Here is a 16,089-nt window from a genome sequence, read left to right as displayed (position 1 = left end):
CACAATAAACACAACCTCACTCTAGCGGCTCTGGCAGCTGACTGGCAAGCTTGAACATGTTACAACTTGCCTGTCTCAGTTGATCACGCTATTGGACAAATTACAGCATATGGATGTAGCGTCGGCAGTTGCCGCTATAAAAATTCATTCACCGTATTTTTTGATCATACCTCTTATATGCCTCTTGCAAAAGTTTTAGTGAATATTTTATGATGAAATTATAACTTCTCACATTAACAACGATTACGCGCGTGCGCATGTGTGTGTTTCAATATTATATTTGAACTCTCAATTTAATCATTAAATTTACTGTAGAGTGCGTGGTAACCCATTACACATTTCCCAAAATATAACTGTAGAATGTAGAAAAACACATATTTAAGAAATTCAAATATAATCAATAATTCTTAGTAGGAAATTCCATATGTATGTATGTGTACTGTAAAATAAAAATACAGTTACAAAGAATATAAAATTAACAAATTTAGTTTTCTATCAAATCAGATTTAGTTGCAGTAGGATAACGTACCTGATTCTTCTGTAGTACTTGAAGAATATACTGTTTACTATTTTTGTCTTTGGTGAGTAAATTATTGTACTCGGGTCATAAATTTGACCTCTCGTTCTTCATCGTCTTTTGCAGTGTTAAGTTTTTACCATCTTCCATTTATTGTATGGGATGATTCATTCTCCCAGGTCGAATTTCAACCTCCAGTGGATCTCTTTTAGGAAAGCAATTGGTATTTCAAATCTGTCAAAAAGCTTCTTAACTTTCTTTTGAAATAAAATTTCCATCCCTAATTCAAAATAATTTTCAATATTCTGCACCAACATCGTAGAAAACTACCAAGATCCCTATGAAGGAATCTGTTAAAAAGTTGTTGCCTGGTATGGTGTCTTTGATTTCCCCGGGCTTCCAAGTCCCCACCATCATCCCTTCCTAAAATTTATCAATACTGAAAAGAAAAACCGTATTATGTTTGACAATTAATCTGCAAGGAAAATCATATTAGCCATCTGTAATCCACTAGTGACAAACATCCTTACAGTCTCAGTGAAGATATTGGCACCATTTTAAATGAATATCTGTAATTTATATCTTCCTCCAAATTCAAATATCAGTAAGGATGATATGTCACAGTTTTGTTTTCACAGATTTCATGACTCTGCTGAATAATTGGCGATTTTAACGTCCATCACTATTCATGGGGTTGATCATCATGTTCTTCCCAATCCATTATAGTTAATCAGCGTAGGCAGAACTTAAATCTCTGCTGACTGAATGATAAGTTGTACATTTTTGTGCATCTATCTGTTCTTGTTTTCAGCATCCCTACTCCCACATCTTACCTGGTGCGTTCCCAAAAAGTTCTATGGAAGTAATTGTGATTTGCTTCAAAGTCAGTCTGCAGATGGGTGGTTTAGAAAGTTGACTGGATCAGATACTGGATTCCTTTGGCTAGTACAAGAATTATAGCGCAATAACTCTTGGCAAGAGTTGCTAACTTGCCAAGTTTATACATCTGATACTCAAGAGTGCAAATGAATTTATCATTCTAATATCTGGAAAGCCAAGGTGGCCTGCTGCTTCTTAATGGGATGAAGACTGCAGGAGTGCACTAGGGGATCATCACAGGGCTGTACGTAATTTCAATCGAAGGCCAGTGACTAAATTGCTGTGCGCCTTTACAACGCAAGGGCTGTTGCCACGAGTATTTTAGTGTGCTAAACAGAAATCATGGCTGAATTATGTTGATACCATTTCTCAGACAATTCCATTATCAGTTGTGTGGAGAAAAGTTTGGGGCTTCTGTGGATCAGGACAATCTTCACTGCTGATTGCGGTAAAAGGCAATGGCAACTTTGTCATTGTACCAGTTGATGTGGTGAACACGTTTGGAAACTTGTTTAAGTAGTTACATTTACATAATCTTACTGTCCTGAGTTTATGAGGTATAATTGCAGATAGAAAATACCCTGTTTGTCATCAGAGACTTGTGAAATGAATTAAATATTGCCTTTTCTTTTGATGAGGTAAGGCATGCCTTGAATGAATCCTGTGACACTTCCCCGGAAATGATAATATTGAGCTCAATATGAGCTTGAGAAAAATGCCCTAATTGCCCCTGAACAATGCAGTTTTTGCATAAGTAGATTGTTTATCAATGTAGTTGCTTTAGAATTGGTCATTCAAAATGACTTCCTTCTCTGCCAACATCTCATCTCGTTGCTTTATTTATCAATTTGCAAAAGGTGTATGACACAGCTTGCAGGAGATGAATCTTAAATCTGAATGGCCATACAAGGTAATCTTGCATTTATCAGGGGTTTCCTAAGTATTCGGTTCTTTTGAATTTGAGTTGGAATGACAATACCCAAAAATTTTACACTGAAAAACAAAATATCACAAGGAAGTGTCCTAAGTGTTACCTTGTTTGCCAAACAATAACAAACTGTGTGTGGAACCATGTTATGTGTTTGATCATAGATAATTTTTCAATTTACGTTGTATGTACAATGTTAAGGCTGCTCCAAAACACAATAACCCATTTAGAATCATGGTGCAAAATGACTGGATTCACGTTTTCTCTGGAGAAAACAAAAATTCATTTGCTTTTCATGCTTGAGGGAACATGTTGACCCTCAGTTGTTTTTACATGGTGAACCAGGTAAACCATGCATGTGGGTTAGATTTTTAGGATTGTGGTTTGACCAACAACCACAATCAAAATGTGTTTGACTTAAGTAACACATTTAAAGGAGCTGAAAGTAAAATGTTTAAAAATGGTAAACATGCTGATAATTCTATTTAATACTCTAAGAGCTGATCGAGTATGGATGTTGCACTTCTACAAGCTCTTGTCCATTCCTGCTCGGATTATGGCTGCATGGCTTACCCATTTTCTTACCCACTGCTGTTAGAATGCCCAATTCAGTCCATCATTCATTTATCCTTCTTACTATAGGTGGATTTTGTCCACCTATAGTAAGAAGGATAGTAAGAAGGCGCTGTGGTGAGTCTACTAGTGGACAATGGTGAGCTGTCTCTTTAGAAGAGATGAAACTAAATAATCTGCTCTATTTAGCTTACTTAAAAGTACAACCAAATCATCCTATCTTTGACCGGTGTTCTCAAACAGCATCTTAATCGATATGAGAAATGGCAAAGATCTACTGCCCTGCCAGGCATCAGTCCACCAGTCCTCGCTGCCTTTTCTTTTCTGTTTTTACTCTACCTGGGTGGTCTGAACTGGGACCCCTTCTTTCTGTATCCAGTCATTTTCCAGTGATTTTCTAAACCAATCAGTGGAGTGATTTGAATTGTACAGTGACTATAAGATTTTTAGTGCAGTTGTACAACTTTACAAACTTACGAATGTTTTAATTTACCTTCAAATGTCATTTGACTGGTTTGATGCTGCTCTCCAAGATTCCCTATGTAGTGTTAGTTGTTTCATTTCAGTATACCCTGTACATCCTACATCCTTGACCCTCTAATATGAAAGCGTCTATTCCAAGATGCCTTAATATGTGGCCTATAATTCTGTCTCTTCTTAATATGTTTCTCCAAATGCTTCTTTCTTCATTGATTTGCCGCAGCAACTCTTCATTTGTCACTTTATCTACCTATCTGATTTTTAACATTCTCCTATAGCAGCATCACATTTCAAAAGCTTCTAATCTTTTCTTCTCAGGTACTCTGATCACTCATGTTTCACTTCCATATAAAGCGACGCTCCAAACATATACTTTCAAAAATCTTTTCCTGACATTTAAATTAATTTTAGATGTACACAAATTAAATTTCTGACTGAAAGCTCGTTTTGCCTGTGCTATTTGGCATTTTATATTGCTCCTGCTTCGTCCATCTTTAGTAATTCTACTTCCCAAATAACAAAATTCTTCTACCTCCATAATCTTTTCTCTTCCTATTTTCACATTCACTGGTCAATCCATCTTTATTATTTCTACTACATTTCATTACTTTCATTTTGTTCTTGTTTATTTTCATATGGTAGTTCATGCATAGGACTTCATCCATGCCGTTCATTGTTTCTTTTAAATCCTTTTTACTCTTGGATAAAATTACTATATCATCAGCAAATCATAGCATCTTTATCTTTTCACCTTGTACTGTTAGTCCGGATCTAAATTGTTCTTTAACATCATTAACTGCTAATTGTATGTAAAGATTAAAACGTAACAGGGATAGGGAACATTCTTGTCGGACTCCCTTTCTTGTTACGGCTTCTTTCTTATGTTCTTCAATTGTTACTGTTGCTGTTTGGTTTCTATAAATGTTCGCACTCGTTCTTCTATCTGTGTATTTGAACCCTAATTTTTTAAAAATGCTGAACATTCCAGTCTGTTATTGAATGCCTTTTCTAGGTCTATAAGTGCCAAGTACGTTGGCTTGTTTTTCTTTAATCTTCCTTCTACTATTAATCTGAGGCCTAAAATTGCTTCCCTTGTCCCTATACTTTTTCTGAAACCAAATTGGTCTTCTTCTAACACTTCTTCCACTCTCCTCTCAATTCTTTTGTACAGAATTCTAGTTAAGATTTTTTATGCATGGCTAATTAAGCTAATTGTTCTGTATTCTTCACATTTATCTGCTCCTGCTTTCTTTGGTATCATGACTATAACTCTTTTTGAAATCTGACGGAACTTCCCCTTCATAAATATTACACACCAATTTGTATAATCTATCAATCGCATTCTCATCTGCACTGCACAGTAATCTACAAGTATTCCGTCTATTCCAGGAGCCTTTCTGTCATTCAGATCTTTTAATGCTCTCTTAAATTCAAATCTCAGTATTGTTTCTCCCCTTTCATCTTGTTCGACTTCTTCTTCTTCCTCTATAAAACCATCTTCTAATTCACTTCCTCCATATAACTCTTCAATATATTCCATCCACCTATCGACTTTTCCTTTCGTATTATAAATCGGTGTACCATCTTTGTTTAACACATTATTAGATTTTAATTTATGTACCCCAAAATTTTCCTTAATTTTCCTTTATATGCTCCATCTATTTTATGAATGTTCATTTCTCTTTCCACTTCTGTACACTTTTCTTTAGTCTACTCTTTTTTCGTTAGATTGCACTTCCTGTTTATAGTATTTCTTAATTATCTTTAGTTCCTTTTACTTTCTTCATCACTAGCATTCTTGTATTTTCTATGTTCATCCATAAGCTGCAATATATCGTTTGAAATTCAAGATTTTCTACCAGTTCTCTTTGTTCCGCCTAAGTTTGCTTCTGCTGATTTAAGAATTTCCTTTTTAACATCCTCCCATTCTTCTTCTACATTTTCTATTTTATCGTTTTTACTCTGACCTCTTGCGATGTCCTCCTCAAAAATCTTCTTTACCTCCTCTTCATCAAACTTCTCTAAATTCCACTGATTCATCTGACACCTTTTCTTCAGATTTTTAAACCCCAATCTACATTTCAGTATCATTAAATTATGGTCGCTATCAATATCTGCTGCAGGGTAAGTTATGCAGTCAATGAGTTTATTTCTAAATCTTTGCTTAACCATGATATTATGATTTTTAAATTGGGTGTTGGCAATTACTAAATTATACTTTGTGCAAAACTCTATAATTCGCTCCCATCTTTCATTCCTTTCGTCCAGCCTGCATTCACCCACTATATTTCCTTCCTTGCCTTTTCCAATGCTTGCATTCCAATCTCCAACTATTATTAAATTTTCATCTCCTTTTATGTGTTAAATTGCTTTGTCAATTTCTTTGTATACACACTCTACCTCATCATCATCTTCATGGGCGCTTGTAGGCATATAGACGTTAACAATTGTTGTCGATTTTATCCTTATTATAGTGATTCTATCACTATGCATTTTGAAATACTCTACTCTCTTCCCTATCTTCTTGTTCATTACGAAACCTACTCCTTCCTGCCCATTATTTGAAGCTAAGTTTCTTCTTCCCACCGAACCTTGCTAATTCCTACTACATCTACATTTATCCTATCCATTTCCCTCTTTAAATTTTCTAACCTACCAACCTTTTTTAGACTTCTAACATTCCATGTTCTGACTTGTAGAATGTTATTTTTTTTATTTTCTGGTGACCCCCTTCCTTAGTAGTCCTCACCTGGAGATCTGAATGAGGGACTAGTTTACCTCCAGAATATTTTACCAAGGAAGGCGCCTCCATCATTATTATATGAAAATGCAGAGAACCATATTTTCGTGGGAAAAAAGCAGCTGTAGTTTTTCATTGCTTTCAGCTGCGCAGTACTCAGTCCTCTTTCAGGAATCATTCCTTAGTCTGGCTCTCAACTGATACCTCTCCAATATGGTTACATCTTCGGTCCAGCTACTCTGTATCACTGAGCACTCATGCTCCCTCACCAACGACAAGGTCTCATGATTCATAGAGGGAGCTTAAAATGTATTTGACATTAAAAAAAAAAAAATCGGATCTGATTTTTTATGTTTTTGATCTTTTTCATGGTATTCTAGTTTTTTAAAATGATATCTTATTTATGTTTTCAAAATTTTAAATTATGTTTCATATCTGTAAATGTTCTTGTTTTTAATTCAGTATTCCACAGCTTAAAACGCGCTGTTACGTGCATGCTAGAAGTTGATCAGATATTTTTATTAACATAAAAAGTAATATATGTTTAAAAAAAATCCCTCTCTGCATGCCAGAAGGCGGAGATAGATTTCATCAGTGTTAAGCAGGGGATAAAAAAGATTTCCACCTTAAAGTTAAGAAAAACTTCAAATTTACTAATACAACAATGGTTGCATGTGAAAAAACTTTCACATGTGTAGCATATGAGAAGCCCCATATTCTTGCAATTTCAGCATCATTTTGGTTATCCCTTGCCATAAGGATTGGTCATATCGAAAATTGTTTCAGACAAACATTTTAGGTAATGTTTAGAGGACTAATGACCACTGTAAATCAATTTGATGCTGTGCCTATTACGGGAGGTATGATTTTTTTTGGTCTTCAAACCCCTATTTTTTCCGCCCCCTGGGTCAGTGGTTGGTGATATCAAAACACTTTACTTAGATAAATTTTAGGCCCTTATCCAAAGAATAGTAGGAACTTAAATCAAGTTTGATATTTTACTTAATAAGAAAGTTATAGCGATATTTCGTTAAAAGTGATTGGCACAAAATTACGGCAGTTATCGTGTCCACAAGAAAGTGAAATATGTAAATATATATAAACTTTTGAAGTGAACAAGGTTTTTGGGGTCTGGGGGATGTGAAATGCGAAGATATGTTGAAATTTTCCTGAAGTCAAATCATGGTACCCATTACAATAGGTAGCTTTCTTATGAAATCTACCTAAACTTATATATTTATGTAAATAATAAATAAATGGAATTGATAATGTCCTTGGTAAGTCTTGGAAAGTATCATCCATTGATAGGGTTTTACTGTATTCTAAATTTATCTAATGCTGACATTAGATAAAATTTTAGCTAATGTTGTGAAACAACAAATCTTATATATGAATAAATTATTCTTCTTACAGGAGTTGTTATTAACTTTGATGGCTATGGATAAATCAGAAGATGAAAATGTACAAAACTCTTCAAGAATTTTAAAAAGTCGTGTTTTTTATGTCACAGAATATCGTGATTTACTTCTTATATTATTACATGTATTTAAAGAAAACAGATTCTCCAGGTAATTCATTTTACACATTTAAAATTTATTCTATTCCTAAAATGTAAATATTCTAAAAATCTATTATTCTCTAAATATAATGAATGTACATTTAGAAAATCTTGTTATGCTGTTTTATTAGTGGTATTGCCGGTGATCTGGATTTACTTATTAGAATTTATTTATTAGGTTTTTAAAAAGTCTTTACATCGTGTGATGTGATCAATGATTTTGTAATTTATGTTAACTGTTTAAAAATATTACTAAAAAGTTTATTACTTATATTCAATTTTTTTTAAATTATGTCTATTTGGTAAGTACTTTTTTTTACTTTATGAATTATTCAACAACAACAATATATGTATTAATTTATGGTTGGCAAAGTGTGTGCAGCTAGTATTTCCCCTTCTGTATAGCCTTTTTACCCTCTGTGTACCTATTAATCATTGCTCCTTCTATATAATTTTCCATTACTATTTTGTTTCCATTCCTCTTCAAACTCAAATATTTAAAGAATATTAACATTAGTATTGTTATATCTGTGTAGGAAGTAGTATTTTAATCATAGTAGCAATAAATCAAGCGGAGAAAAAAATCGCTTTACTATATTAACCCAATACGTTACATTTTTAAATTTATTTAATCTATTTTATACATATGTATTTCTGTCTGATCATTCAGTTTCAAAATCATAATTTTAGTAATTGGTATTTATGCTGAACAATATAATTAAAACTATTTCAAAATCTCCTATCCTACATTAGCTATTCTATTCTAAATCTACATCCTAAATCTTTATCCTACATGTAAACTATTCTAGGGGATAATGAAATGCTATCTTATGTTTTATATTTTCTTTGGGCCATCCATTTACATTCAAGTATTCGAATTACTGTAGTGAGTTTCAGTTATTCATCCCAATTGCCATAAAGCTGATGATTATTTTTTTATGTTAATTGAGATAATGTGATGTACCTTTGTTTATTGTCACAAATATATTGTGTCTGGGCGATGATAATGCAGAAGCATTTTTTTGTTCAGAAAACCCCCCCAAAAAAAGAAAAAGTATCATCAGTTATTCCTTAAAAATATTGAGAAAAATGGAAACGCTTTGAGCATCTTTTAAATAAAATCCTTATGTTGTGAATGAATATTTTTGTATTGCACAATCTCAAATGGTTTAATATCTGCAAAACCCAAAAGGATACAAAACAATTTGAAATCGTGCTTGCATCGACCACACTTTTTTCTGAGAATGCTACTTTTAAGTTGTTGATTGAACCAATATTTTAGACCATTTTCATACTAGCTTTCACTTAGCACTCATAAATGGAGTACATGAAATTGTTTTTCTACAATCCTTTAGTGAAAAAATTAATTTTTAATTAATTAATTTGGATGAAACAATCAGTGACAACATCAATTTAGAAAATTTAAGCTTTCTTTTACTAATAAATTTATAAATCATGTAAAAATTGTAACTATTAAAATATTGACACTGCTCAAATGTAATTACACTCAATTGTAATTATTGCCTATTGTATTGGTGTCCCAAAATTCTTTCAAGATTTGAATTTTGCGCCATTTGTGCGGTGAAGTATTGCCAATGAAAAAAAAAGACAGCGTAGCAGCTGACAGTTCAAGGTTACTAGAAGTGGAGCACTACATGAAAGAACGTGCTTTCATTGTTGAGCAATATTTTTAAAATAATGAAGGTTTAGCAGCTACAGCCACAATTTTTGAATTAAAAAATTTGGGGTTCAGAAAAAACACGAATGATTGCTGAAAAACAAATGCATCCACAACGTACCACTGTTTGGTGCAGATTTTGGGCTGAAGGCATCATCGGATCATTCTTTGAAAATGTGGCTGGTCAGGCAATAACAGTTAATGGTGCTTGCTAGCCAGTTTTTTGTGCCTAAATTGCAAGATGTGGGTGTGGACGACATGTGGTTTCAACAAGATGTTGCTACATGCCATACAGGTTGAGAAACAATTCGGTTACTGCATGAATCATTTCTTGCTCATGCAGTTTCCTGTTGAAATTGGCCACCATTTCTGGTGATCAGAAATGTTGTTGGACTTTTTTCTTTGGGGTTTTTTTTAAATCTAAGGTTTATGACAACAAGCCCACGACCACCCATGCCTTGAAGGAGGAAATTGAGCGCTGTATGAACCAAATTCAGCCACATTTATCCAAAATGGTCATGGAAAATTTGACAAAAGAGTGTGTATATGCCAGCAAAGCTGTGGAGTCCATTTGCCTGATATGCTATTCCGTACATAACCCTATACTATATAGAATGCATGCTAGTCAGAATCATCTGAAAATGTATTATTTATATTGAACAAATAACAAGGTTTGTTGATTGGTTTACCAATGAAATGTAATTTTTATTTGAGTAAAAATAGCAATTATTTTTTTTAAACTTGAATTTTAATTAAATAACAAAGTTAAGTTTGCCTGTATTTAAGTTCATGTAAGTTAAATTTTGATAGTGGTAGCCTTGTTATTGTAGTGGTATCATGACATTGCTCCCATCTCTAATGTTAATGAGTTCATAAATTTAATTTTAATTAAAGTTTCCATGAATTATTTTACAGTTATTCTTACATTTTATGTATATTTGTACTTTGCTTTATTTGTTCTTATACACTTTTTGTTTTGTTTTAATTTTGTAGATTATATAAATTTGCAAAAGTTAGATTTTGTCATTTTTTACTTCCTTGTACGAAGTAAAAGAAGTATTGTGATCGTGAAAAAACTTCGGTTTTCAGATTTCAATAGAAATATCCATTTTGACTAGTTTCAGTGTGACGTATGTATGTATGTATGTATCTCACATAACTCGAAAACGATTAGTTGTGGGATGTTGAAATTTTGGATTAGGACTGTTGTAACATCTAGCTGTGCATCTCCCCTTTTGATTGCAATCAACTGGACCAAAAGTGGCCAAAAATGCCAAAAAATTTGGATTTATTTTACTTAAAAAAGTATTTGGATTTACTTATTTTCATTGGTCCCAGAGTTAGAGCCAAATAAAATTTTAATTAATGAAATATATGGGATCTTACAATAGGAAGGCACATCGGTTTGAATCTGACTTCATCTGCTGGGTGAAATATACATTTTTTTACACCTTACATTCTCTTAAAATATTATTTGACATGTCTTAGAATTTATATATTGAAGCTTCATGAACAGTTCTGTTCTTTTTTTTAATAGAAATTTTCATATGTACTCTTGATGGATTGGAATTTTTTACGTATTTTTTTATAAATTCTTGAAGGTTACATATCAAAACTGGAAAAATTAATGTAAATTTTAATTGTTGTGTGTGTTCAAACATTGAACTGTGATAATGTTATATGTGTGGATGGGTGGCTGCCCAGGTGTCTTTGAATTTTGTGTGATCTGTTCTTGTTTCAACTATTGATGCATGGCTTATTTGTCCACACAAGTGTGTGTGTGTGTGCGTGAACATGTGCACACACACACACTTTGTAGAAGATTTTATTTTTCAATTTTTTTAGATGCTACCTCCTAGAATAGTTTTCTACTGTGAAAAAATAATGTTGATAAAGCTTCAGCTATATTTTATTAAATTAACCTGTGAAACAAAGTGAAGGAAAAAATATACATGATATTTCCGTATTAAATAAAGCAAATACGTGAACTTAAAATTGTAATTTATGTAATGTTTGTAAGGAAATAGCTTGTTTGTTATAGTATAATTAATTTCACTTTATTTAATTATTATATGGTTACATTCACATAATTACAATGCTAAATAAATGTTTGTTTTTTAAACTTTGAATATATTTTTAAAATGGGGTAGGATTTACAAAATAAATATCTTTTGATCTTCTGTTGTGCTAAGCTACTCATTGTATTCCTCGATCAATTTCACTCCTTTCTCTACTGTATCATTTGTCACTTTAATTTTCCAAACGGTCTTATTTCCTCAATAATATCCCTTATTTGTGTTCCATTCTGACAGTTTTTCAATCAGGAAAGATATATTTATTTTAAAATGAATAAAAAGTTTTTTCCTATCTGGATGCATGAAACATCCAGGTCCCTGGATTCACAATATCTTAAAGGGTAGAATAGTTTAAACTTTTTTACACGATGCATTCTTTCCGTCTAGTTCATTGTGTTTTTGAATTTTCTAACATATCTTTTGCTTTATCTCTAGAGAAAACATTGTCCTCAAAAAAATAAAACACCACAGCTTCTGGACTTAAAAACTACAAATGGTATAAAAGGTTTTCTAAAGCATCTTTAGATAGTGTCATCAGTTTTTTTATACTGGTACAATTTTTTTTTATGAAGTTCAAATCTGAGTGCGAATCTTTTGTAGAAAGTGGGAGCAATAAACAGTTTTTCATATAAATTTTCACACTGAAAATACATATATCAGACTAAGCTTTTCTCTGTAGTTGAATTCTTTCCTAAATAAAAATATTTTTAACAATTAAATGACTAGTCATCTGGCAGTTTTATATTGCCCCTGGATAATATAAAAATATACTTTCTGTTGGAGATTCTCTCAGACACAATTGTGCAATTTCTTTATGTCTTCTATTCTCTTTAAATATAATACATTTTCATGTGTGATATCAGAAATATTGTCAAATTTATCAATGAGTTTGACCTTTTTCTTTTTGTTTTAGTAGAATTCCTATTAGAAGTTTTTGAATACTTCACCATTTCTCATTATTTTTTCAACTTTAGGATACAATTCTTCTTTTTGGGTAGGTATTTTCACATTCTCCCAAAACTCAACTGTTCCTTATTGCTTACTGTCTTGAATTGTAAGCTTGACTTGTCATAAATTAAAAAAATAAGACAATGTCTACCTGTTTGAAGTAATGTATTACCAACAATTTGTGATGAAAAGCTTCCAATTAAAAAAAAACATCACAATCTTTACTCAAAATTTTCTTTTTACTCAAAGCCATGGTGTAGTTAAAACATGATTGCTGAAGTCTTTACTGAACGAGATGCACCGTAAGGCATGCATAGTCTGAGTGATATTGTTGACATACCAAAACACAGTTTCATGCTGTGAAAGTAAACAAGTCTTGACTTCTGTGACTTTTTATAAATTCTTAACATGTTGATTAACCCATACTGTAACCATAATAAACATATTTTTCAATTATTAAACCTTAGTTACATAATAAAGGTATTGCATTTTATATAGGTAATAGTATTTAACAAATTTTTCAAATTCATCCTCTCTGCAGCATGGGTTAATGTGATCAGAGCAAAATGAAATTTTTTACACTTAGTTTTTTCAAGATAGAAAATAATTTTAAGAATTAGCTGATATAAGATTCTGATTTTTAAAAATGAAGTTCACCTAATGAGCATTACTATTACTATACAAAGTTTTATGACAATGAAAAAAATTTGTAAAGTTATTTGTTTACACAATAAATAAACATATATTCCTTTAATCTTCTTTATATGTCATATTTCTCATTCTATTTATTTTTATTATGTTTTTAATTTGTGTATAATTTATTTTTACATAACAGTATTTTTTATTTTCAGATGTTATATAAAAGACTTAATCGAAACAATTCATATATTTATGAAACTTTTAGAAAACTATACTGAAAAACATAGAGGAGGGCTTATTATCGAAACAAAAACCCGGATAAACAAGAAAAGAAGTATTTATTTTGTATTACTATTTTTAATTATAATATCTTAGTACCTTACAATCTTTTTAACACAATATTCTGTTTAATATTTTTATATTTGCATAATACTTTAACTTCTCAAGGATAAAAACAAAGAAAAGGTAAAAACTTAAGCCACATTTAATAAAAATTACCACCCAATCTTGAGTTTATTTCCTTCTGATAGTAATTGCATTAAATAGTTTGCCTCCTAAAGAAAAATTTCCTTACTATTTTATACATATGTTGTAGTATTTTTTCTTTACTTCTAAAAACTTTTTCGATATTTTTTAATTTGTTTTTTAAATACCTTATTACGTTGAAACATCTATATTGAGAAATATTTAGGAGAGAAAAGTAATCTTTTTTTAAGTTGCTATTATTTAAGTGAAGACAGATGTAATCAAGAATTTGATAAAGGTAAATAAGTGTAAAAGTGGATTTCTATTAACTCTATGTTTTTAAAGCTATGCTACTTGGTAACTACAAAAAATTGTGTTTATTCATCTCTGTTCAAATATAAATAGTAGGCCTCTTGTTATTTAGATGATTTTTTAGTAGAATATTTTTTAAAAGAACATGCTTTAAATTTGGTATGAATTTATGACCTTTATAACATTTTTTCATGAAATTTAACCAGAGCTAAAAAAAAGTTAAATTGTTCTCTTTTATTAATAAAATTAATTTTTGTAACAGAATAAATGCTAAAATTACTTGGTTATTACTATAGGTGTTTGGTTAATGTTAAATTAGTGGAAAAAAGAGTGTAGACAATTTGATGTTTGTTACAAGACACTCTTGAAAAAACAGTATGGCAAGGTTACCCAAAAAAGGTAGGATTGAAGTGGATTTCTTTTGTTTTCTTCAGTGAACTTTATTTTGTCCACATAAATATCATATTGTTATGGTACAGTATTTTTGATTACTAATTGATTTTGAGAAAGAAGAAGATTGATTTTGATGTTTGTTGTTTACCAATATATGTCCAATTATTAGAACTCTGATTTTTAATTATTCTCATGACATAGGCCCTTGACAGTCAATTGTAATTTTATTTTTCCTTGTTAGTTTCTTTAAGTAACAAACAGTAATGGTGGTCCCTAACCTTTTGCCATCTAATGAGGTTGGTTCATCAATCACTCTCTCTCTCCTCCTCTGAATGTATGTATGTGTGTGTACATGTGCGTGCACATGATCACTCGGTTGTTAAATATAGAAATGATTTTTTGAAACCAGAAACAGCATGAAATTATTTATTTATACTCGTTTTATTATTCAACACGATCATATTATCAAAGATTAGATATCAAAAAGTTTATTAAATTTTGATTATATTTAAAATATAAGCTATTGTTTCCATTAAGACCCTATTTAGGCTTCTATAAAATGTATTTTAACTGTATTTTTACATCAGTGTAAAATATATATTTCTAAATGTTTTACAAAAAATTCTCTGTTTTGAGTATTATTGTGTGGTATTGCTTACATATATAGTCAGAAAGTGGTTTATCATGTTTAGTGGTTAAATAAACTCTTACTACCATATTTGATTGATGCATTTTGGACTGAAACGGTTTGTTTTTAGATTTGCATTGTTTTTTTTTACTTACATGAACTGGGTACTACACGGTACTCTGCTGACAGTGAAATATACATATGCATGCACTGCCGTGTATTTTCACTCTCTCTGGAGACAGAGATGTATCCTCTTTTTGATTCATTTGCATATAAACAAAAAAGGGATGGTTTGTAAATCTACTGCATTCTTATTGTGTTATTCAGAAGCATTTCTTTTTCCATTTTTAATTCTTTGTTTATTTTATTTTACTAGTTTATATTATTTTAAATTAAACAGATCTGCTGTTATTTGTTAGAGATATTTCTTTTAAGTTTATGTGTATTACGTATTTGTTAATATTTTTAAAATTTTATTATCGTATATATTAACATCTTATTATTAAATTGTGAAATAAAACCTCAGAATAAGTAGTATTTTAGTTTAATTTTGTTACTGTTGATTCTTTATATGTTAGTCCATATTGTAATTTAATCTTTTCTTTTAATTGCAGAATCTGAGAAAACTAAATCTAATAATCAAAGTACTGTAAATTTAGAAGCAATTTGGGATCAAGTCGGGCCACAGTTATCTGTTATACTACAGGAAAATGAGAATATTCCAACTGACATTGTACCATTTGATGCTCTTTCTGATGTAGATATTGATTCACAAAAGTAAGCTTTATGTATATATTTCATTATTACTTAGTAGGTTTACTTTTAAGGATTTTCATAAAGCCTGTTATTATTATTAAAATGTGTTTTCATTTATATTGATGTAATTATTGGTTAGTAGTTTCATTTATATATAATTGCTTCTTGATTTTATTGTTTAAACATTTTTATAGGAGTCGTGTTTTTAAAGTAAGGTTTGTTTTAAATTTGTTGCCTATACACGTGAAGTAAACTGATGGCGCTTGTGTAGCTCAGTTATTTCAATCAGTCAGCTGTTAGCAAGAGTAGTTTAGTCATTTTGTTGTTTATATTCATCCATTTATAATGAGTGTGAAGTACAAGGAGAATGTGATTTTTGATGGCAAAATCAATTCTGCCGCTGAAATTCATAGGCAAATCTGTGATGTTTATGATGTGCAGGCCGAATATTACTATTTGAATGACTCTAAAGTAAAAAAGTAGTTCTGTTCATTTTGAGAAGAACAAATGAGTGATGAAG

At 31.1% G+C, this 16,089-nt stretch overlaps 1 protein-coding gene across 1 annotated transcript in view; it reads left to right on the top strand.

Moving 5' to 3' along the window:
- LOC142330324 (protein timeless homolog) overlaps positions 1-15,594 on the top strand; it is a 45,629-nt gene extending 30,035 nt beyond the window's left edge. The window contains exons 12-14 of the mRNA XM_075375544.1: positions 7,531-7,685; positions 13,228-13,349; positions 15,428-15,594. Coding sequence (XP_075231659.1) covers positions 7,531-7,685; positions 13,228-13,349; positions 15,428-15,594 — 444 coding nt within the window. The remainder of the gene's footprint in view (positions 1-7,530; positions 7,686-13,227; positions 13,350-15,427) is intronic.
- The last annotated feature ends 495 nt before the right edge of the window (positions 15,595-16,089 follow it).

The sequence above is a fragment of the Lycorma delicatula genome, chromosome 9, assembly GCF_047948215.1.
Source record: "Lycorma delicatula isolate Av1 chromosome 9, ASM4794821v1, whole genome shotgun sequence".
NCBI classification, from domain to species: domain Eukaryota; kingdom Metazoa; phylum Arthropoda; class Insecta; order Hemiptera; family Fulgoridae; genus Lycorma; species Lycorma delicatula.
The sequence above is the reverse complement of the archived record's forward strand: the minus strand, read 5'-3'. Positions and strand labels throughout refer to the sequence as shown.